The 25,668-nt window shown below is 39.5% G+C and overlaps 1 protein-coding gene across 2 annotated transcripts; it reads left to right on the top strand.

The window, feature by feature from the left end:
- The first annotated feature begins 369 nt into the window (after positions 1 to 369).
- Positions 370 to 25,397, top strand: sirt2 (sirtuin 2 (silent mating type information regulation 2, homolog) 2 (S. cerevisiae)). Of its 2 annotated transcripts, none has more exons than XM_052110084.1 (16): positions 370 to 420; positions 705 to 751; positions 2,372 to 2,423; positions 3,371 to 3,481; positions 3,601 to 3,642; positions 4,819 to 4,925; positions 5,024 to 5,080; positions 5,196 to 5,264; positions 6,421 to 6,550; positions 6,631 to 6,690; positions 9,016 to 9,071; positions 9,194 to 9,270; positions 9,778 to 9,829; positions 9,953 to 10,017; positions 22,925 to 22,991; positions 23,080 to 25,397. In XM_052110084.1, coding segments are annotated over exons 3-16 (1,029 nt in total). In that variant the 5' UTR covers positions 370 to 420; positions 705 to 751; positions 2,372 to 2,422; the 3' UTR covers positions 23,215 to 25,397. The 2 variants fall into 2 exon arrangements, with proteins under 2 accessions (XP_051966044.1, XP_051966043.1); XM_052110083.1 differs by having other exon boundaries at positions 376 to 512; positions 23,080 to 25,396.
- The last annotated feature ends 271 nt before the right edge of the window (positions 25,398 to 25,668 follow it).

The raw sequence follows: 25,668 nt of genomic DNA, 5'->3' as shown, positions 1-25,668 counted from the left end.
CAATGTCTGTTAATGTTTCTCATTATTATTATTCAGATGGATATTATTCTCCAGACCGGTGCTGAAGTAGTTCATAGACAGCGTGATAGCCTGGTACATGTTACTTTTCTCATCGCAGCTCAGGGTGGTCCAATCACAGTTTTTTTAAATGACTGAAATACTAGATTGTGAAAAATGTACTTTAGTATCTCAATTTCAAATCCTTTGAATTACTATATTTAAATGATTACACGCTTTAGCATACGCACGTGTCCAATAAAAAAATACAATAATAATAAATAAAATGGAATGTGGCTCAATGAAAGATTTGGCATCCTGAGCCATCATACGCCCCCTTCAGGAAGAATATTTCTGTCCCATACGAACCATTTACTAACTAGCAACATTATCCAGCCAATGAAATACTGGCGACGGACACAAGTACTTGTCCCTTTAATAAATACATTGTTGTCATTTAAGTTTGTGTTTTGAAAATTGAAGTGCTTTTATAGTAAGCGGGTAGATGTCTGAAGGTAATGTTTGCAATGAGTGTGTATTTGTGAAAATTATGTTGTTATCTGGCGCAGCTAGCCTTCAGCTAAAGCGCAGGCTAGCAATCAAGTGTATTAAGAGTTTTCATTGTTTATCTGCTCTATTTCAGATTTATGACATTCATATGAGTTAGATATTATATAAGTGTAATGATCTTTTATTGTGTCTTGTAGAAGTATCTAAAAGAACAGAAGAGGAGACTGACACACCAGTTCTAGAGGTAAATAAAGACCCGTGAGTTGATCTTTATACTGTAATAACAGACATATGTGTATTAAATATATGCTTAACATATATGTAAATGATTGCACCTTGGTAAAAAAAAATTTTTTTTGTGCTTTTACCATGACAGTACCATGTCTTTTGACTTTATACCAATAACCTTAAAATTACCAAATGTTAGGATTCTACTTCTAGATCTGCTACAATATATTTATATCTATCTATCTATCTATCTATCTATCTATCTATATATATATATATATATATATATATATATATATATATATATATATATATATATACACACACACACTGGCGGACAAAAGTTTGGAATAATGTACAGATTTTGCTCTTATGGAAACAAATTGGTACTTTTATTCACCAAAGTGCCATTCAACTGATCACAATGTGTAGTCAGGACAATTATAATGTGTAAAATGTAAAAAAACTTAAATGTCCCCTTGCAGCAATGACAGCTTTGCGGATCCTTGGCATTCTAGCTGTCAGTTTGTCCAGATACTCAGGTGACATTTTACCCCACACTTCCTGTAGCGCTTGCCATAGATGTGACTGTCTTGTCGGGCACTGCTCACCCAGATACAGTCCAGCTGATCCCACAAAAATTCAATGGGATTAAGATCCACTCTTTTTAAATTATCTGTTGACCAATGTCTGTTTCTTTGCCCACTCAAACCTTTTCTTTTGATTTTCTGTTTAAAAAGTGACTTTTTCTTTGCAATTCTTCCCATAACTTTACTGTTGTACATGAAACTGGTGTTGAGTGGGTAGAATTCAAAGAAGCTGTCAGCTGAGGACATGTGAGGTGCCTATTTCTCAAACTAGAGACTCTGATGTACTTATCCTCTTGTTTAGTTGTACATCTGGTCTTCCACATCTCTTTCTATCCTTGTTAGAGTCAGTTGTCCTTTATCTTTGAAGACTGTAGTGTACACATTTGTATGAAATCTTCAGTTTTTTGGCTCTTTCAAGCATTGTGTAGCCTTCATTCCTTAAAACAATGATTGACTGGCGAGTTTCTAGAGAAACCTGTTTCTTTTTTTGGCATTTTTGACCTAATATTGACCTTAAGACACACCAGTCTATTGCATACTGTGACAACTCAAAAACAAACATAAAGACAATGATAAGCTTCATTTAACGAAACAAATAGCTTTCAACTGTGTTTAATATAATGGCAAGTGATTTTCTGGTACCAAATGATCAATTTAGCATGATTACTCATGTTTGAGGTGTTGGAGTGATGGCTGCTGGAAATGGGGCCTGTCTAGATTTTTCAAATAGTGATGGTGCTCTTTTTTACATCAGTAATATCCGGACTATACTTTGTGATCAGTTAAATGCCACTTTGGTGAATTAAAGTACCAATTTCCTTCCGAAACAGCAAAATCTGTACATTATTCCAAACTTTTGGCTACGTGTGTGTGTGTGTGTGTGTGTGTGTGTGTGTATCTATATATATATATATATATATATATATATATATATATATATATATATATATATATATATATATATATATATATATATAATGAAAACTGTTCATCTGTGTCATAAATTACAGTATGAATGAATATTTGTATTCTTCATTTCTTTGCAGGGTCAGTCTGATGACAGTAGTGGTGAGGAAGAAGCTTCAGGAGACACTGAGAGTATGTATCAATGCATCTATGTCCAGGGCTGGGACGGTTACTTTTGAATTCCAGTACAGATTACAGAATACATGCTGTAAAATATCATTTGTAATGCATTACTCAAGGTCAGTAACACATTCTAAATACTTTGTATTACTTCTTCAGCACTGGTAGGTTTTTTCAATGGTTTTGACTATAAAAACTCTGCCAGTACAGTAAGACAAAATACATGTTAAAAATACATTCTCTTAAAAACCCAAATATCTTATGCAGTGTTGTTTCTAAAACACGATAAATGTAAATGTTTTTTTTTTTTTTTTCTTCATCTTGTTTTAAGGATTTTTAGATATTTTTACATGAAAACAATAAAAAAAATTATCAAGAATATGATTTTTGCCTTGATATCAAAGGTCTTACTAAAAAAAAAAAAATTAATGATAAAATTATTTTAAAATTAAATTAAAATTATCTTAAATTATGATCTAACATGAATTTTCTTGATAAAAAAATACGATCGTGTCTGGTAATGTGCATGTAAAATGGCTAGAAATAGCATTTTATCTTAGCGTAAAGCTGACAATTTACACAAGTTTTATTTCTATTTCTTGTACTTTTCTGTCTGCTCGTATGAATATAACACATCATAAGAAAGCGTTTCACCGCTGTTCAAATGCACTTTGGATCACATTTATAAGTATAAATGTTTTCCATCTGAAAGGACTGAATATTAAATTAAACAAATGACAATGAAATGCAAAGTAATCTCTTCAGTAATCAAAATACATTTTCAATGTAACTGTATTGTAATTACCAATGATTTAGTGGAATACAGTTACTTATATTTTGTATTTTAAATACATAATCCCGTTACATGTATTTAGTTACTCCCCAACCCTGTCTATGGCCCATAAACACTTAAACTAAACATGTAGCCTCAGCTAAAATCAGATATGCTCTTCTTTCAGTGGATTTCCTGCGCAATCTCTTCTCACGGACTCTTGGCTTGAGTCCAGGGGAGAAAGAGCTGGATGAGTTGACCCTGGATGGGGTCGCCCGCTACATCCTGAGCGGCAAATGTGAGTAGGCTTTTCAGACTTTAAATGGTGTATTTTTGGATTTTTGAACTCCAGCTAATCGTTTTCACATTACATTAGTGTGCCTTCTGTATGTTAGATGGATTTATCTGTGTCAACAGGCAAGAACATAATCTGTATGGTTGGAGCTGGAATATCAACATGTAAGTAAAGGTACTTTCATATTGACATCTGTAAAATTTCAATCAAATACAGTTTTCTCAAAGGTGTATTAAGTAATGTTGTGCTGGCTATGAGTTTGTACTTTATACCAACTTATTCGCCAAAGCACTTTAGAGTTACAAACCAATCAAATATTTAGGCATTGTCCAATTACACTTATCAACCTAGGCCTGTATCTTCTAAGCGCAAAATCCAAACTGAATTAATCTTGGTAAACTTCGACACAAAAGCATTTTTAGGTTGCTTATCAAATTTCATCCACTTTTGCCCACAGGGATGCTGTAACTAAAAACAAATTGTTTCATCAAGGAATTGGAATTTGACATGCATCTTCTTTGATTCAAGTGCCGGGTTGGGACAAATCTACAAAAATAGCCAATCAAATTTCAGCAGCTAAAAGTTGCGATGTGAAAGGTCAAGCGTTATGAAATTTGGCATCCACTTAGATGTTGCCAACATTAGGCTTTACACTTAATTGGTGTATAGGTTGCACTATATTAAGCTAATTAAGGTTTTGCTTATAATTTCAGACCTGTTAGGGTTACAATAACCAATACTGTTTCCTCTGAATCCTTCAGTGCTCCCATTTCCTCAGGAAAACTTTTTCTGCTTTTTCTTTAATAAACTTACTTTTTCAAACTCATCCCAGGCCATTTGTCTGATTTGCATGAAATTTGTTATGTATTATCTAGAGATGCTCCTAATCAAAATGTATAAAAAGAAATGTGATTAATTTTGTCATTCAAAAGATATAGTATGGACTAATATGTTTTTAGTGTGTCCCTTATTGACTATTTGGCTGGTATTTAGAGAGCGCAGAATGCAAACAAAAAAAAATGAGTACGCATGGCCAACAGAATATTATGGGGGTACATGCCAAATTTAATCTAACTGTGATGCTATAACTTAAGAAAATCGTAATTGTGCAACTCTGATCAAAGCAGTTGAAATTCAATATGAAAACAACTGTCCACAGAATCCACAGGATCTATTCTGTCCAATTTTGCTATCTTGGTCATGTTCTGTTCTTGGACCTCGATAATTGCAGCTTATGGCTATATTATAAACATGTAATGCTCTTGCCAGTCATCTTTTAGGCATCTTTTGGTATTTAATCATTTGTCTCAGCATTAACAGTGAATCTCTTCTTCATTCAGCGGCTGGAATCCCAGATTTCCGATCGCCTGGCACTGGTCTTTATGCCAACTTACAAAAGTTCAACCTGCCCTACCCAGAGGCCATCTTTCAGATCGACTATTTCAAGGTGTGCATGGGCATCTGGAGAAAAACGGCACTTTATTTTTTATCAGACACAAGGCACAAACCTGATTGAAAATTATTTGTCGTTCCTTCTTTCTCCAGAAACATCCTGAGCCCTTCTTTGCTCTGGCCAGAGAGCTCTACCCAGGACAATTTAAGGTAGATTTTTATGAGACTTCTCTAAAATATATATACTGTACTGTGATACACACATGCTTGCCTTCTGTATGTCCCATGAACACTTTGGCTAATGTATGCTCTTTGGTTTCTCCAGCCCACAGTTTGTCACTATTTCATAAAAATGCTGAAGGACAAAGGCTTACTGAGACGCTGTTACTCTCAGGTGAGAGTGTGATTGTGTGTGTCTTTTTTAGGTGCTAATAAAATTTAAATGAATCATAGAAATGGAGAACAACAGATAAGTGTCAAGGCTGCAACTTGCAAGGAAAAGTTGTGATACATACACTTCTATGGAATTTAAAAAGCTTGATGCATAAGTACAATCACTGACTGAGGCTAGATCTTCAGTCACTATCTATAAAATCAAATGCCTTGGCAGGCATACTACTACTTCTACTACTACTACTAGCCTACTATTAATGATATTATTATATAATTATATTTAATAGCCTAATAACTTTTAGAATACATTTGAGAAGTTCATTGACAGTGAAAATGTTTTTTTTTTTCACAATGTTTTTTATTATTTGCAGAGACTTTTAAAAATTTGAATTTAAGCAGTTTAATCTTTTTTTATTAATTTAGATATGAAGACAGACAATTATCTGGGACCCACTTTATATTAGGTGGCCTTAACTACTATGTATTTAACCATTTGATACAATGTACCTATTATGTACATGCATGTTGTTGCATTGTAATTACATTTAAAGTACTTGCATTTAATTACATTTGTAGTTACACTGTTAACTTTAACCCTAATTCATCCCTTACACCAAAACTCCCTAACCTCTAATCCTAATTCTAAACCTAACTCTAAACCTACCCTTACTACTAAACTTTCCTGTACCTCAACCTCAGTAGCAGGAAATGTGGAAATTTGAAAGAACAACATGTCGTTAGTTACATAGTAAAAACATAAACTATGTATTTAATGTTTGTACATAGTAGTTAAGGCCAACTACTACTATAATGTGTGACCATTATCTGTTATATTCTGGAACTTTACTAACCATAATTACGCAACTGAATGAGCTTTTGTTTTGCTTAACAAACCTTTGAACATATGATAATGCAGACGATCTTTAAGTAACTACACATTACTTTACAGAGAGCGTACAACCAATATAGTTGAGTGTTGGGTTAAGAGCAAACAGATGGTGCAACCAAATTAAGTCACAAATTAGTTACAAACTTATTATTTAGCCCCTAATGTGAGCTTTACTTTCAGACTTGAGTAAGAACTCAAGAACATAATAGCTGGTAATACCTTATGTTGCTTGTTCAGTCATGTCTTCTTTTCTTTGTCTTTATTTTAGAATATCGATACATTAGAGAGAGTTGCAGGTCTGGAGGGAGAGGATCTCATTGAAGCCCATGGCACATTTCACACATCTCACTGTGTGAGCTTCCTCTGTCGGAAGGAGTACTCTATGGACTGGATGAAAAGTACTAAACACTTCTGTTCTGAATGGGATGTTGACTATCTGGCTATGTCCGTGTTCATATTCCATGTTTTCCACCCACAGATAAGATATTCTCTGAAGATATTCCCAAGTGTGATTCTTGTGGAAACCTGGTCAAACCAGGTGAGATCAGAATTATTCATTTTCTTCTGCTATGTCTTTTCTTTAGCTATAGATTTATATTACTTTTTGTTATCTTATCTAAAACCTCATGTTCTGTTTCTATGAAAAAGTACTACTGGTAGTTAATATTTATAATGTATTAGTCCCATAAAGTACCTCAGTAAGGGTCAAGAAGTAAAAACCCCATTCATTTTCTCAATAGAGAACTTAAAGTGATAACTTAAAAAACCTTTCAACATAGCTGTGAATGATATCTGAGGTATATTTATATGATATTGGTCTTGTCACACTCGATCTGCTTCTAGACTTGCTACTGCTAAAAAATACACAGACTTACTTAGTTAAGCATTTGGACATGCTGCTGCTGCATAATTTGACAAAACGACATGATGCATTGAGCATATAGAACATGCTGCAGAACAAATAGACATACAAACAATCCCTCAACAAAGCAGGGAAGCTGCACAAAATGCATAACTCACAAACACAAAACACAACCCCCCAACCAAGCAGATCTACCGCCAATACTTGTGTACTGCTGCTGCTCCGAAGAGCCACTGGCCAAATGGCGAAATGCTAATGAACTAAATTTCTATGTAGGCCTGGGCCTGCTTGAATTGCTTTAAATGTTTAGTGAAGTGACACCTAATGCGTACCTGGACCAGGAAAGCCCAGAGCTTATTTAACTAGAGACTTAGCCTAGCTATGTTTGGCTTTATTTAAACTCATGACCTAAGATAGCAATTTGTACCAGCTCAGATTTGGCAAAGGCTTACCTTGTTAAATGCGTCATGGCCAAAAGCAGACCTTACCTTGCAAGCTGAAAGAAGGAAAATACCCAGCAACCATCTGAGCAAAAATCCTTTTTGGAGCAAAATTCTTGCTGCGTGCTGTAGTGAAATTGATGTATCTGCAAAACTGAGCAATTTAAATGTTAGACAAAGAGAGCGTATGCAACCTGTTTGGCTACGAGATGACATGTAAAATGTTTGATTGGCTTAACATGTCACATGTGATCAAGCCAATTGTCTAACAGATAACAAATTGAAGAACCAATCAGCTTGCATTACATAGTTTCATGGCTAAACTTTGGTCATATTATCAAGTGATCTAAATTGAAGTGATAGAAAAATATGACTATATGGAAATGTGCCTCATCAGCAGTAAGCACATACATTGTCTCTCCAACTTCATATCTTAAAAATACAAATAAACAGGTACACAGTTTTCTGTTAAAACCTGCTGGGAGTGTTGCCTGCTGCACCTCTGCCAGTGCCAGGACATTATACAGTATATGTAAATACAGTAAATATATATGAGCTATATGGGACTTCATTTGGTAAATACATAAATATAGAGCATTGTAACGCAGCCACATTTCCGTCATTGCAAAATAATATTCCCCATTGTGTTTCGTGTTTGTTTATAGTCAAAAGTTCCGTCTTATGCACCAAATCTTAATTTTTCTGATTATTATTGGGATTTTGGTTGACTAATAAACTGCATCTTCGATTTCTTTATTTTGAGCTCTTGTAGCCTCTAGGCCTGTACCCATCACAGTATAGAAAGACTAAGATTTTGTTTTTAAAACTATTGGACGATTAATGTTATTGGCCTTTTCCACCAGTTTAGTTATCGTATCGGCAAAATCCAGTATTGGTCGACCTCTTTTACGAATGATGTAATAGGCCTATATCACAGTCTCCGTGTCCTCACATCTGGCTGTAGTGGTGTAATGAAACTTTGGATGGACTTTGGGATTGAAATGTTCCTTTTATTTGAACATTTTATTAAATAGATTGTACTGTATAACATACATGGAGATTATACTGGAAACTAAGGACATGAAAAGCAATGCAATCATTATCATTGCTTGCGCTCTGTAGAATCTTTACGACAAATATATACGTTTCTTTGTGATTATACCCCTGTCTTGTTCTCATATTAATACACTTTAATGTGCTGTATATTCTTTAATTTCTCTTATATAAAAGTAGTTATGCCTAAGAAGTACTGCCTACCCACATACGTACTCTCCTTTAAAATCATCTACAGCATTTAATTTAAATAGCTCACTTTCTTTGTTTTATCATAGCTGAGTATTGATTGAAAGGTGAATTGGACTATTATGAATTGTACATAAATAGATCATAATAATACTGTGCTTATTGAGTCAATGACACAATGGAGAAAATGAATGGGAAAGAAACTTTCAGAACCCAGGCTACTGAAAAGATGGACATTCAGTGTTGTGCTCTTTAAGAACAGACATGTTTAAGACCTTTAAACCTAACTTTTGGATCTACTTTATTATCTTTATCCTAGATATTGTGTTTTTTGGGGAGAATCTACCTTCTCGATTCTTCACCTCCATGAAAATGGTGAGAAACTCCATTTCATTTTTGACACTCAGTCACAATGTTCGGCTTCTTTTTACAGTCAAATTTTATCGTCATTTGTGCTACTTAAACTGTTTGACTCTCTACCCCGCTGTTTTCCACAGGACTTTCCTCGCTGTGACCTTCTTATAATCATGGGCACATCCCTCCAAGTGCAGCCATTTGCATCTCTAGTCAGTAGGTGAGAAAATCATGTCTCCAGCAGAGAGCATCACTGTTCTGTTTTCAAATTTTGTGAAATTATTTTGTGGGAAATTATGCAGGATTCTGTGTAATGGGTTTAAATATGGGAAAATGTGTTTAACAAAGCTGAGAGTACTACACTCCTAGTGATAACTGAAAGTAGGGCTGGAGGATATGACGAAAAATTACAGTATATCAATATTTTTTCACCCTTCTATATATGTGTGTGTGTGTGTGTGTACATATATAAACACTGATCAGCCACAACATTAAAACCACCTGAACCACCTGTTTGTCCCCCTCGTTCCACCAAAACAGAAGCCAAACAGCATGATATTCTTCTCACCACAAATGTACAGAGCGGTTATCTGAATTACTTTGTCAATTTGAAACAGTCTGGCCATTCTCTGTTGACCACAGAGATATATATACACATTGATATTAATGTACTTGGTCTGAAACAGCTTGAAAACATAAGTCTGAAACATTCAGTGTTTATCTACAGAGTATCAAACAGCTGTCCAAGACTGCTCATCAATATGGAAAAAACTGGACAGGTAGAGTCTATAACTGCATTAATATGTGTAAATATGATAAACATTTGACTGAAATGCATTTTAAACATACATTTTGTATGTTTTACAATCAAAACTTTGCATAACTATATGTTTTTCCAACAGTCAGAATTTGGCATGGGATTGTTAGGTTTTGGAGGAATGGATTTTGACTCCGATAAAGCCTACAGGTGAGATTTCTTGCATTGTTATGTTGAACAGTCCAGCTTTTTAATATCTATTCACACCAAGAGAGATGCGACAAAGCAACGAGAATGACTGGTGAAGATTTTTGGCAAAATTATGAAAAATATATGCTTTTATGTAGGTATAGTATATTGGTCATTCTCAGGAAATGGTGCGATTTGTGGGTGACGTGTGTCTCCATAACTAATACTAAAATAATTAATAGGATTCTGAACTTAGTCCCATAATTTGATAGATTTAACACTAGTTCAAAGATATTTGCTAGTTAAAGCTATAATCAGCCACTTTTGTACTAACCTTCATCCTGAAGCATTTTGAATGTACCAGGGTTGGCACAAAATATGTTCTAAAAGAGAAATGCCACATTCATATTTTTCTTTAATGTTAGTTTTTTAGTGTTAATGTGCAATATATTACAAGGAACTGAGTGATACTGCAAGAATTTACCCAGCTATGTATTTCAAGTATATGATTTTCTAAACTTTGAAATATTAAAATTGGGGTTAAAATAATGTTGCTCTTAGTGTTAGTGACCATAAATAACTGTTGGTACTTTGCAATGCTGTAAGTTATGGAGGTCCTTTTCCGCCACATCAAATTGATTTTTTTTTGTTTTAGGTTGCATGACATTATTTTGATATGCTAATCATTTTGAGATATTATCTCATTATTTTAGTATCTCCTTATTTTGAATTAGTATCATTATTTTAGTATCTCATTAATTTGAGTTAGGATCTCATTATTTTGAGATATCTCATTATTTTAGTATCTCATTTTAAGGTATTATAATTTTTTAGATTATCTAATTTTAAGTATAATATCATTTTGAGATCTCATTATTTTGATTTATTATCTAATTTCTTTGATTAATATCGCATTATTTTAAGTATGTCATTATTATGAAATTATCTAATTGAGTTAGTATCTCATTATTCTGTGTTATCTAGTTATCAAGGTATTTGGCCCTATTTTAAGAGAGATAGTGCTAAGCACATAACTCAGTGGGTGTGACCAAGAAGTTTTGGTATTTTTGTGCAAGTATGCGTTAAGTGTAGGTGCATGTGGGTTTGGTGAAATTGTGCATGCAATATATATATAAGCTTTCAAAAATGAACATACACAACTAAATAAAACTTAAAAATCCCTCTCCACTGCCCCTCCACGAGAACCCTCCAAAAAAGCCAAATATCCACCCCACTTCCTATTAAACAAATCCCATTTTCCCAACCTTCTGAAAAGTTCCTCATATGCTGCCACCCGGCCCATCTCCCCACACCCCTCCTGAAACAAGGGTGCCCCAGCCGTCTTCCACCCCCTAAGAATATTTCGTCTGTCAAACATAACTCCGGTTAGGACCCAACTTTTTAAGTGGCTGTCTCCAAAATTAATGAGCACAGAATGTAAGATGCAGAGTCTGGGTCAAAATGAAAATGTTATGTCCAATACGTCACACATAAGTCTCTGAACCCTCAACCAAAATTCTTGTATCTTAACACATCCCCAAAAAACATGGGTTGTGTCCCCGTCTTCTGAATTGCACCGCCAGCAGGTGAGTGTGTCTTTTAAGACCAAATCTATACAATCTAGAGGATGTCCAATATAATAGATGCAAAATCTTAAATTGCATCAGACGCACCCTTGAATCTTTAGATGTAGACTTGATATTTTTTAGAAGTATAAATCTCTCTCCCATAAGTTCTGTCCCCCAGACTCTGAATGATCAGGGAGTAATACACCAATGCCTCATGACCTTTTCCAAAAGCAGTAATCACCACTTGTAGAGTATATGCCGCTTTACGGAACTGAACTGAGATCTGGGAATCCTGAAATGTTGGACCATATTTTCAAACAATCTCAACACTCCACTCTCATATAGGTTACAAGCATATTAACCTCCCTCACAATCTACTCTGACCAGCAGAAAAGAGACTTATTAATCCATAATTTTGGGTTCAGCCATATGCTCGAGGCAACATTTAAATAAATGTCTGAATTAAACATTCTGGACACTTTTGTCAATACCACTTGCAAATCACATAAAACAGGGTTTAACCTCATAATCGAGATCCCCTACTCGTCGTGTGACCTCAAAGGGTCCTTGCCACTTGGCGAGTAATTTTGAGCTCGATGTTGGGAGTAATACAAGCACTTTACCTCCCGGTGCAAATTCCCGTAGCTGAGCACCCCTGTCATACAGCCGGCTTTGGCGTTCTTGAGCCTGGAGCAAATTCTCCTGTGATAATTGCCCCAGTGTGTGGAGCTTTGCTCGAAGATCAAGAACGTATTGAATTTCATTTTTACTATTAGAAGGTCCCTCCTCCCAAGCTTCACGGATGACGTCGAGGACCCCGCGTGGGCGTCGCCCGTACAGCAGCTCGAAAGGGGAAAACCCTGTGGAGGCTTGCGGGACCTCTCGTACTGCGAATAACAGGGGGTCCAGCCACTTATCCCAATTCCTAGCGTCTTCATGTACGAATTTACGAATCATATTTTTGAGCGTTTTATTAAATCGTTCCACCAGTCCATCTGTTTGAGGATGGTACACGCTAGTGCGAATCGACTTAATGCCCAAGAGCTCGTAAAGTTCGCGAAGTGTTCGTGACATAAAAGTAGTGCCTTGGTCGGTGAGGATTTCTTTCGGAACCCCCACCCGGGAGATTATCTTGAAGAGTGCCCCGGCAACACTACGTGCTGAGATGTTGCTCAAAGGCACTGCTTCCGGATATCACGTTGTGTAATCCACCAGGACTAACACAAAGCGGTGTCCGCGTGCCGTCCGTTCTAATGGCCCGACGAGGTCCATTCCAATTCTCTCGAAGGGAACCTCGATCAATGGAAGGGGGTGCAAAGGCGCTTTTGGGGTGGCCGGTGGGTTTACCAGCTGACATTCGTGGCACGCCGCACACCACCTGCGGACGTCGCCGCCAATGCCCGGCCAATAGAAACGAGCTATTAGACGGAGAATTGTCTTCCTTTCCCCTAGGTGACCGGCCATAGGATTATAGTGAGCCGCCTGGAAAATCATTTCCCAGCGGCTCCGTGGAATCAACAATTGTGTCACCTCCTCCTGTGTTTGAGTGTCCTGCGTCACTCTGAAAAATATGGATATGAAACAGCGACGCCCGGCCGGAGTTGTTGACCATCGATTACTCTCACTTGATCAAAAGCGTGCTTAAGGGTTTCATCCCGCGACTGCTCCAAGGGGAAGTCCCCCTCTGGGAATTCCCTGAGAGGAGGGGCGACAACTTCGCCCCTTCCCTCATCATTCAGAGCAGCCGAGGACGGCCCCGGCTCCGCCTCCCCCGCCAAAGCATCGTACATCACACATCTCTTCACTTTCATGCAGGACCCATCCGCAAAAACTCCCTGCAATACATTTCTAAAATTCGGCCAATCAGTACCCAAGATTAGTGGATGGGTGAGGCGGGAACTAACCGCTGCCTCCACACTATGTATTTCTCCCTGGAATTTGATCGCCAAAGTCACCATGGGATACTTGTGAACATCCCCATGCACACACCTCACCCTCACCCGTTTAGCTGAGCCCAAAGCCCCGGGTTGAACCAAGCGTTGGTGGTGGTGGTCTGGTTACAGCCGGTATCCAACAATGCTTGGTATGTACCCCCCTGGATCCTTACCGGAATACGGTACGCTCCAGCCCGATCGGGGGCAGCCTGCGGGACATCGGAGACCCGCACCACCGTCCCCACCTCCATCAGCGGACACTGATCCCGGAAGTGGTCCATGTCTCCGCACCTCCAGCAGGCCGGCCCAGGCGCCACGGCCGCACCCGTGCTGGCGGGCGCCCCCACCTGAGGGGGAGGGCGGCTGAAGGTTGGGGAAGGGGAATCTGTTGCTTCCCAAGGCCGGGAAGCTGGTCTCGCGAATCCTCCACGCCTACGGGGGTGGAACGGGCCCTGGGGAGAGAGCAGAGCGAGAAGGCAGAGGGGAAGGGGAGGGAACAGGGGAAGAAACAGGGGAAGGGGGAAGAGAGGGCTCCTCCGCCCTCGGGATCGCCGCCATGTGGTCCTCCGCGAGCCGGACAGCAGCCTCCAGCGACGCCGGGCGGTGGCACTGGACCCACTCCGCCGTTCTCCTGGGCAGCCGTTGGATGAACTGTTCCAGCACCACCTGGTCGATGATTCCCTCGACGTCGCGATCCCCCACTAGCAGCCACCTCCGGCAGGCGTTTCGGAGCCGTTGGGCAAAAGCGAATGGGCGGTCGGCCTTCTCCAGCTTCATGGCCCGGAAGAGTTGACGGCTCTCTTCCGGGCTCCGACCAACCCGTTGCAGGATGGCTCTCTTGAGGTCAGCATAGGCCAGGAGACTCGTTGCCGGAAATTGTTGAGCCGCGAGTTGGGCTTCCCCGGACAACAGAGGAACAAGGCGAGCTGCCCACTGGTCGTGCGGCCAGACCCAAATCTCAGCGGTGCGCTCAAAGAGGTCGAGGAACGCTTCTGGATTGTCCGCCGGCCCCATCTTCTGTAACGCGGGCGGGGGCAACGAGGCACGGGGGTCCGGGGTCGCGGCCTCCTGGCCGAGAAGGCTCCGGATCGCAAGCCGATCCTCTGCTTGAGCCCGCATGATTTCAAAGAAGCAACGATCCTGGTCCTGCCGGAGCTCAAGCAGGGACTGTTGGTGGCTCTGATGCATCGCAGCGAGGGACTGGAGGACCTCCGCCAGCTGGGAGGACTCTACGGGGCGGTTACCTTCCATGACTGGACAACGTATTCCCGGGTTTCGGCACCAGTGTGACAGTATTCGTCCCAAGGATGACACGTGAGGCCAGGCTCAAGGTGAGGCTTTTTAATATATATTTTGAGTTGACACTATAAACAGATATGCCACTGAAGCACACAGCACGCTTCTAGCGCCAGACTTTCTCTTCCCCTCTCTGGAGGCCCTCTGGCTGCCTTTTATGCCGCTCTCCCCGTGCTCACTGAAATTAGACACAGGTGTTAGACATAATTTAGCTCAGGTGTAGGCACCCTTACCGCTTTTCTCTTCCGGACGGGCGCTTGACCACGCCCCCGCTGCCACAAGCACATTTCATACACAATGGTAATTCAAAGTGCTTTACATAGAAGAGATTAAAATAAGAATAAAAAAATTAAGAATAATTGAAACAGTTTAGAATATAAAATAAAATACAGTACAAACAGTCGGATACACAGTGGCACAGTGCTCATTCAGTAAATGCACAGCTAAACAGATGTGTTTTAAGTCTAGATTTGAATGTGACTATTGTAGGAGCACATCTGATCTCTTCTGGAAGCTGGTTCCAGCTGCGGCTGGCATAATAGCTAAAAGCAGACTCTCCTTGCTTGGTATTTCTGCTGAACCCTTGGTATTTCTAGCTGATGTGATCCTAATGATCTGAGTGATCTGTTGGGTTTATATTCAGTGAGCATATCTGCAATATATTGAGGTCCTAGCCCATTGAGTGATTTATATACCAGTAATAATACTTTAAAATCAATCCTAAATATAACTGGGAGCCAGTGTAAAGACCTGAGGACTGGTGTGATATGTTCATATTTTCTGGTTCTGCTCAGAATCCTGGCAGCAGCGTTCTGTATGAGCTGCAACTGTCTTATGGTCTTTTTGGGAAGGCCAGTGAGGAGTCCATTACAATGATCCACCCTGCTGGTGATGAAAGCATGCACAAGTTTCTCTAGGTCTTGACTGGAAACAAAGCATCTAATTCTTGCTATATTTTTCAGATGATAGTATGCTGATTTAGTTATTGCTTTGACATGACTACTGAAACTGAGGTCTGACTCTAGAGACACACCAAGATTCCTGACTTGATTTTTAGTTGTTTGACCCCTAGCATCAAGGTATGCATTCACCTTGAGAACGTCATCTTTGTTTCCAAAGACAATGACTTCTGTTTTGTCTTTGTTTAACTGAAGAAAGTTTTGGCACATCCAACTGTTTACTTCATCAATGCATTGGCACAAGGAGTCAATGGGGCTGTAATCGTTAGGTGATAGGGCTAAGTAGATCTGTGTGTCGTCTGCATAGCTGTGGTAAGCAATTTGGTTCTTTCTCATTATTTGGCTCATTGGGAGCATATACAGGTTGAACAGGAGTGGCGCAAGAACTGAGCCTTGAGGGACTCCGCATGTCATGGACGTCCACTCAGACTTATGGTCTCCTATACTCGCATAATAACCTCTCTCTTCTAAGTATGACTTGAACCATTTTAGGACCATCCCAGAAAGCCCCACCCAGTTTTCCAGCCTGTCAAGAAGTATGTTGTGCACAACAGTGTCAAATGCAGCACTGAGGTCGAGTAGTACCAGTACTGATAATTTGCCTGTATCAGTATTTAAGCGAATATCGTTTATTATCTTTATGAGTTCAAGAATTTGTTCAGCTGATTGAAGACAACTTTTTCAATGATCTTGCCTATGAAAGGAAGATTTGAGATCGGTCTATAGTTGCTTAATATGGTCTTATCCAGATTGCTCTTTTTCAAGAGGGGCTTGACAACTGCAGTTTTCAGGGAGTTTGGAAAACTCCCAGAGAGAAGTGAGGAGTTTATCACTTCTAGGAGATCTGCTTCTAAACAGTTGAACACACTTTTGAAAAAAGATGTGGGAAGTGCATCAAGGGCACAGGTTGATGTTTTAAAGTGCTGTACGGTTTCTTCCAAAATTTTCCCATCAATTTCTTTGAAATCAGACATAGTAACTACTTTCTCAGGTTGTGGTTTGATTTGTCTGAACCCAGCACAACTCAAGGATGTGCTGATCACCTTTCTGATATTACTGATTTTTTCAGAGAAGAAAGAAGAAAACTCACTGCACTTGCTGTCTGAGAGCATTTCACTGGGAATCTGGCTTGGGGGGTTTGTCAGTCTCTCTACAGTCTCAAAAAGAGTTTTGTTGTTGTGTGTTGTTTAAGTTGCTGTTTATAATATTCGAGAAGAAAGTCTGTCTAGCTTTGCCTAGTTCCATATTAAAAGCATGGATGCTGTCTTTGTAGATGTTATAATGGACTACAAGTTTTGTCTTCCACCACATGCGCTCTGCTTTTCTGCATTGTCTTTTCATATTTTGCACTGCTGTTGAGTTTCTCCAAGGTGCTTTTTGTCTGCCACTCTTCTTCCTGACTTTCACAGGAGCAATATCATCAATTACACTTTTAACTTTTGAGTTAAAAGAATCAAGAAGAAAATCAACAGAGTCAGCGGATATACTTGGCGTTAAAGATATAGCCTTCATAAATAGTATACTAGTGTTCTCATTTAAGCATCTCTTCTTGACAGACACAGCTCTAGCTTCAATGGCAGGAGAGATCAATATATCAAAGAAAATACAGAAATGATCAGACAGTGCTACATCCTTAATAACAATCGATTAAATGTTTAGACCCTTACTGATAAGTAAATCTACAGTGTGTCCATGATTGTGTGTGGGTCCATGTACATGCTGAGTCAGATCAAAATTTTTTAAACAGTTATGATTTCTTTTGTCATATTGTTTTCTGCATTATCTATGTGAATCCCGCCATCACCCCTTTCTAGTTTAATAGAAAGGCTTTGCAATGGCAAAATAGGGGCAAGAACCTCCTGTTCAATACCAAACCAGGGATGGGCTCTCTTGGGTGGAAGCAACCAATGAGCCAAATGTCTGCGACCAAATGCATTATAATAAAACAAAATCTCGGGTAGGTCTAGCCCAGCTTTGTCAACCGGCCTATGTAACTTATTGAAATGTAATCTGGGACGCTTACCATTCCAAATGAAGGACTTCACTATGCTATCAAATTGCTTGAAATAGGAGAGGGGGACATCTACAGGGAGAAATTGGAGCAGGTAATTGAATAACATTAACCTTCCCAATCATAGATAGAACTGTCCACGTCGCGCAATTTTTTTTTTTTTATTAAGGGATCAAAACTAAATCACACAAATTTGCTGGGAATAAAATGTCCAAATATTTTATGCCCTGTTTGAGCCCTGTTTGGGCCACTGGAAAGCGTCCTGCTGAAAAGCCGTTACTGGGCAATATGCTGTCAGAGCCAAAGCATCGGATTTAGACCAATTGACTCTGTATCCTGAGAACTTAGGAAAGGAATTAATAATTCTGTGGAGGCAAGGCATAGATCTTGTGTGGTCTGAGACAAATAAAAAAATATCTGCCTAAAGGAAAAGTTTATGTACCATGCCTCCCGCCATCACCCCTGGAAAATAATCTTCCGCAGCTGCTTACAGTTCCAGGGCAAAACAGAACAATAATGGGGAAAGAGAGCAACCTGTTGGGTTCCCCTGTCCAGAATAAAATAATCTGAAATTAATCAATTTGTTTGTACCGCCGCTACCGGGTGTATATAAAGTAAAAGAATCCATCCAATAAAAGTCTTCCCGAAAAAGATAATCCCATTCTACCATATCAAAAGCCTTTTCAATGTCAAGTGAGATGGCAGCGATCAGAGTCTGCTCATTCACCACTGACCGCATGATGTTAATTAGATGCCTGATGTTATCAGAAGAGCTGTGGCCCAGAATAAACCCCACCTTATCTATATGTATATTTGATGTCATAACTTAATCAGTTAGCCAATAATTTTGACAAAATTTTAACATCTAGCTGGATCAGGGAAATTGGATGGTAACTCTTACTGTAAAGCAGTCTGGGAAAGGAGGAGGCGAGAACCTGCTTGTCAATATAAATAATAGTTTAATTGGTAAACTTAAAACAAGGGCACAAACACACACGACGGACATGTCCGTAAACGATCTCTCTCTCCCACACAATCCTCAACAGTCGACCATTATCCATCTCGGAGGCTTGATTAGCCTAATACAGGACCGGGTGTGTAGGATCACGACCCGACCCCGCCCTCCGCCCTGCCAAATTCCTCCCTCGTTCTCTCAGGCTGGGGAGCCCCCAGCATGATGTACACCCCCCCCCTTTCCCTGGGGGAGGGCGTGCCCTAAGCCCCGTCTGCCGGCAGGTCAACTCCGTCTACCTGGACGCGGGAGGGGACAAGGGGAGGGAAACCGAAATAATTAAACTGGGGGGGTACTTCCTGTAACTGTGTAGTACCCCCCCAAAAAACACTGTAAAATTTAAAAGAGAAGGAAAAGGCCAACGCAGAGCGGCAGTGAGAGAGAGAGAGAGGAGAGATGAAAAAAAAAAAAAAAACTCTTACTCGCCAATTCTCCGATACGCCGCAGCTTGTTCCTCGGCCACTCCTCCACCCTTTATCGGACGACAGCCGTGCCTCTCCGGGCGGATCAGAGGCAGACCTCCAGCCCCGCCACATTCTCGGGGAACAGAAGGGGTCTCCCCCGCCCCTGGCAGCGGTTCTCCTGCTCCAGGCAGTCGGCAGCGAGCCCCTCCCCGCTCGCGGTCGGTGGTCTCAAACTCCGCCGCGTTTCAGCGGCCGGTAGGCGACTCCTGTGCCCCTGGCAGCGGCCCTGGAAAGCGGTTAGGTGCCCCTTCTCCCCTCACGGTCGGCGGCCATCGTCCTCTTCCAGGCGGCTGGGCTCCTCGTCCCCCGGCAGATGGCCGCGGCTGCTCCGTTGGGGTGCTCGGTAATGGCGAGACCTCTACAACGGCGTATCCCTCCTCCTTCCCGGATTTCGGCACCAGTGTAAAGCAGTCAATGGAAAGGAGGAGGCAAGAACCGGCTTGTCAACATAAATAATAGTTTAATTGGTAAACTTAAAACAAGGACACAAGGACACACACACACATGACGGACATGTCCGTAAACGATCTCTCTCTCCCGCACGATCCTCTGCAGTCGACCTTTATCCCTCTCAGAGGCTTGATTAGCCTAATACGGGACCGGGTGTGTAGGATCACGACCCGGCCCCGCCCTCCGCCTTGCCACACTTACATTCGCTTGGATCTTTGTCCTTTTTAAGAATCAGACTGATCCGGGCTTGTGTCATGGTTGGCAGAAGCTTTCCATTCATTAATGATTTTGCATAATCTTCTAACAAAAGTGGAGCCAGTTCTGTAGCATAAGATCTAAAAAAACTCAGCGGCAAAGCCATCTGGCCCCGGAGCCTTGCCTGTAGCAAGGCCTTGATTACCTCATCAAGCTCCTCCATCTCAGAATCAAGGGATTTTTTTGCTCAGTTGTCAGTTTAGGGAGTTCTAATGGTTCCACAAAGTTTCTAAAATCTTCATCGGTGGATGAAGATATGGAACTATAAAGATCAAGATAGAATTCTTTAAAAGCATAATTAATATCAATGGCTGAGGTAAGTATTTCACCACCAGCAGATTTCACTGAGGGAATAGTATTCTCTATTTTATATAAACTCTCTGTTTTATACAGTCAGGTCCATAAATATTGGGACATCGACACAATTCTAATCTTTTTGGCTCTATACACCACCACAATGGATTTGAAATGAAACGAACAAGATGTGCTTTAACTGCAGACTTTCAGCTTTAATTTGAGGGTATTTACATCCAAATCAGGTGAACGGTGTAGGAATTACAACAGTTTGTATATGTGCCACCCACTTTTTAAGGGACCAAAAGTAATGGGACAGATTAACAATCATAAATCAAACTTTCACTTTTTAATACTTGGTTGAAAATCCTTTGCAGTCAATTACAGCCTGAAGTCTGGAACGCATAGACATCACCAGACGCTGGGTTTCATCCCTGGTGATGCTCTGCCAGGCCTCTACTGCAACTGTCTTCAGTTCCTGCTTATTCTTGGGGCATTTTCCCATCAGTTTTGTCTTCAGCAAGTGAAATGCATGCTCAATGCATGCTCTTTTTATCAGAAAAATATATTGTGTGTTAAACATAAAATTATAAAGACCACATTCCAACATTATTGCAACAGTCAAACCCTGAACTTCCCCAGAACCAAACAAACAGAAAAAAGAAAAAACTGCGCATGAACACAGCGGCAAACGGCACCCATCCCTCTAAACTCAAAAAGTCCATGTACGCCTACGAGAGTCCCCACGAAAAATGTGCCGTCGGATCGCTCAAGTCTGGTGTTTCTATACAAATTCTGCGAGACAGACTTACATAACAGAAAATAATCTGTAAAACAAACTCCAGCCAATAGGCAGAATAAACACAGAGAATGTGTAGATTAATTCACAAAACTGTATTGAAGGTGTGTTCCTCCACAAAACAAACTCCAGCCGCTAGCGGAACCAGCTCAAAACAAAACAAAAACAATTCCGTTCACTTTCCTCAGGCAGTTCAGTGAGCTAGCTGTTCATGAATGCAGCAGATGATGTAATGCTTCCAATGTCCTGAAAAAAATACTCCACAAAACAAACTCCAACCATTAAGAAGCACAAGCACAAAGAATGTGCAGATTCATCCACAACTGTCGCAAAGGAGTGTTACTCCACAAAGCAAACTCCAGCCACTAGGCGGAACCTGCACAAAAAGAAAAAAAACAGGCGCCCAGTTTCCTCGGACAGTCAAGTGTATGTTCAGCGAGACAAGCTCACTTGGGGGCAACACGAGAAACACACCATGACTTCCTCAGTCCATCGATTTTTTTTAAAAACATCGCTTGTTGTGGGCATGTAAATATTTTGTAGCCATTCTTAGTATCTATGCTCAATTTGACCAGAAACATCAGTGCAAATGCGATCCTCCATCGATGCAAGAGTTTCTTGAAGGAGTGTTATTCCACGAAACAAACTCGAGCTGCCAGGCGGTACCAACACAAATAGAAACAAAATGGCGCCCGCTTCAGACAGTCAAGTGTATGCTCGGCGAGACAGGCTCACTCGGGGGCCACATGAGAAACGTCAAATGGTTTACTCACCCCCATTGTCTCTATGAAAGACTGCTTGCTGTGTGCATTTATATATTTTGCGGCCATCCTTAGTATCTATTCTCAGTTTGGCCTGAAACATCAGAGCAAAAGCAATCTTCCGTTGATGTAAGTGTTTCTTGCAATCCTTTAATCAATCACGTTTCTCTCTTGTCGAATTTGCAATGTCTGGGAACAAGAAAATGCTATGATTAATTTAAGAAAGCTTTCCTTTGCTCCTCGCCTTGCACAAATTAAACAAAAATATAATCAAAATAATAAGCGCTGAAAAAAGGCATGGTCTGAAATGTCTTAGCTCAATTAGCTATTTCTCAGTAAAATAACAGTTTGCCTATTGTGGTAAATGGTTTGCACTTCTATAGTGCCTTTTTTAACCTTAGAGGTTACCAAAGCGCTTTACACTGTGTCTCATTCACCCATTCGCACACACATTCACACACCAATGGGCTGAGCTGCCATGCAAGGTGCTAGCCTGCCATTGGGAGCAACTTGGGGTTCAGTGTCTTGCCCAAGGACACTTCGGCATGTAGAGTCATATGGGACAGGAATCGAATCACCAACCCTGCGATTAGTGGCCGACCTGCTCTACCACCTGAGCCACAGCCGCCCCAATTCTGGCACTTCATTAACATATAATACACCACAGTTTTTGGTCATACACCCACAGAGAGTGCAAACACTCCCTTCCATTTGCACTTTGTGCTGGCACAAAAATTGCGTCCTTATAAGTCCTTATAAGATGCTTTCTCATTAGTTTTAGTTAGTATCTTCTATTAATACTAACTTATTAATTTGAGATATTAAGTCATTGTTTGAAATGGTATCTCAAATTAATCAAATAGTATTTCATAATAATAAGATCAAATGTATTTTTTTTGTAATGGATTTTTTTTTTGTTTTTTGTTTGGAACAATCAATTTAGAATTGGATGAATATTGAAAATTGGAGAGGTTACATCCCACTATGATGGCCCCCCCAATGTCTTTTTGTATTGTTTCGATTAAAAGTTTGTTGCTGTGAAATTTTGTTCTTGGATCGAATGGATGTTTAGACACATAAGTTGGGGTTGAGAATGTTGAGTTTATTCATTTAAGTCATTCACAGAGATGTGGCGCACCTGAGCACGTGTGATGATGGCTGCATGGCCCTTGCCGAACATCTGGGATGGAAAGTAAATACATGCATACTCTTACACAGACAGATTTGATATTTTTCATCCTGTTTTGATCTATGTTCATTATGTTACTCTCTTGTTTCAGGCAGAGTTAGAGGAGTTGGTGAAGCATGAACATGCTTTAATCGATAGCAAAGATGCCAAAAAGAAAGACAAGGAAGTTAATCGGAGCTCCAAAGACACTGGGGCGGAGGCTGGGAAGAGTGACAAAACAGAATAACAATACAGAGCATGCAAAGGCTATTCTTTTAGATCTACTGTATGTTATTCATTTGTTTATGGGCTTCTTAAGTGTACTGTCACTGTACTGAGCTGCTGTGTCTTTCATCTGACCTTAACAGTCTGAGGAGGTAGCAATAGATACTATATAAATAGTACTGCAATGAACTCAGACAGGAACAGTGAGACAGATAGAAAGAACAGACACTTGCAGAAGCAATACCGGAGTTTTCTGCATGGGTTTATCAAACCAATTTATGAAAAGCTGAATGCTTTAAATTAGGAACAGTTCATTAAAAAATTTAATTCATTATTTACTTAACTTCATGTAATTCCTAACGCATATGACCTTTCTTCTATGGAACACAAAAGTACTGATTTTAATTTAATTAAAAGGACAGTTTTGTCATTGAAAAATTCATTGATTTAATGCAAGTTGGCTCACTGGGGTAAAACACACTCTTGCATAGCCTCAGGGGCCAGTTGTACACCAGAGTCATTGAAAAAATCTGATTCGAAAGAACAAATCACTTACAAATCAAATGCTACTTTTCTCATGATCACACGATATTCATGGATGCTTGAAAGCTCCATGAAAAGGATGGACCAGTACATTCCTTAAAATTTCTTCTTTTACGTTCACAGGAAAAAGTCAAACTGGCTTGCAGAAATGTTATAATGACAGAATTTTCATTTTGGGGTAAAAAAAAAAAAAACCTACATAAATATGTCTGAAACATAAACAACAAGGGTCTGGCTTGGGTCTAATGTGCCAATGCACAAACACTGACATTGTTGTGTTTGTTGGTATGAGCATTGTTATTGCTAATGATGGTATACTGTCTTATGTCTGAACTGCTCAATCTTTATTTCCCTCTTTGTGCAATCATTTGTTGATTTTGGTATTATGTTCTCTTTTTAAAAAGATTAATACATTTTCCTTTTGAATTATTTTATTTATCATCTTTGCATAATATTAACTAATATAATACATTATTTACTGTTTATTTTGTATCTAATGCATATCTTTGGTTTGAATGCTGTGTAAAAGGAAGTTGACAGCGGGTTTTGCAACATTACTGTGATATCTGATTGAGCCCATTGCAACCTGAGATGAGGAAACAAAAATAAAACATTTGTGTCCTATATATTTTTGTAGTGTAATGTTGACAAAATGCATTAAATATAGTTAGGAATGTTTTTGCTTGTTGTCTAAGCATCTACAATAAGAATATAGAACTATCTGTGGTGCAAAGTACAATTACAAACCCTTGTAGCCATCAGCATTCTAGCTTTTATTTTAGACAGCATGTCTTTCTGAGGTTTAATGTTGTTTTGAGACAGTGGTTGCCGATATTATAAACTTTTGGTTTGCTTTACTTGGAGTCCTGCTTACTCAGCTGGGTTACTCCTGTTATGCGATACGTTTTGAGCTCTGTAACATAAAAAAAATTATAATAATCTACCTGTGTTGTAATTTAAGGAAGTTTTCTGTAAGAGAGTTCCAGGCTTTCAGAACTATACTCTGGTATGCTCAGGCACTTAGTGCTTTATAATTGATAGAACAGGAAGGAAATAAAAAGTTAAAGGTGCTCATTATTTTTTTTCTCATTAAAAATGTTTTTACTCCTAAAGAAATTAATAGCAAATTTGAAACATCTATAAAACCATGACCACTAACATGAGACGAAGACTCCACTCATTAGTAACCTTATGAAAACTGTTTTATTCTACATTGAGAGAGTCCGTTCATGGGGGCTGCTATGTAAAGAATCACATGACCAGTTGAATACTACTCTCTTAATCTCTAATCGCTCTGTTATTGGTCATTTTCACTTATGGAATAAATTAGCTATTCATAGCTGACAGTGAATAGTAACTACAATGACATCAGTAACTGAAACTACTGCATTTGAATAATGCTTCATCCATGCTCATAGGTGTCCAAGATGACATGTACAAAATGTTACTGACTGCAGCATTATAGTTAGCCATTGTTCAGTGAGGAATTGAGAGTTAACTTGCATAATTGTTTAACATTTTTAACCTTTTTCTTAAAAAATGTGATGAACACGGATGCAGCATTATTCAAATGCAGTAGTTTTTAGTTACTGATGTCATTGTAGAAATTCACCATTCATAGTCAGACAGGATCAATTTAATCTTTAACTAAAAATATAAAAAAAACAGAGTGGTGTTTGGCTGGTCATGTGATCCTAACAAGGCAGCACTCATGAGGACCCCTCTCTGTGTATAAAACCACTTTTATTAGGTTTCTGAAACAAGGGGAGTCTTAATCTTATGAGAGTGGTCATAATTTTAAGAATATGTTTCATAATAATTCATTTCTTTAGAAATAACACTTTTAAAAGGATAAAAAAAATAACTGAGTATGCTTTTAAGCAACTGTCTTTAATTAAAGGGATATTTCTAAAGATAACAGGATGGGAAGTGA

Source organism: Xyrauchen texanus, chromosome 38 (assembly GCF_025860055.1).
Source record: "Xyrauchen texanus isolate HMW12.3.18 chromosome 38, RBS_HiC_50CHRs, whole genome shotgun sequence".
In the NCBI taxonomy this organism is placed as follows: Eukaryota; Metazoa; Chordata; class Actinopteri; order Cypriniformes; family Catostomidae; genus Xyrauchen; species Xyrauchen texanus.
The sequence above is the reverse complement of the archived record's forward strand: the minus strand, read 5'-3'. Positions and strand labels throughout refer to the sequence as shown.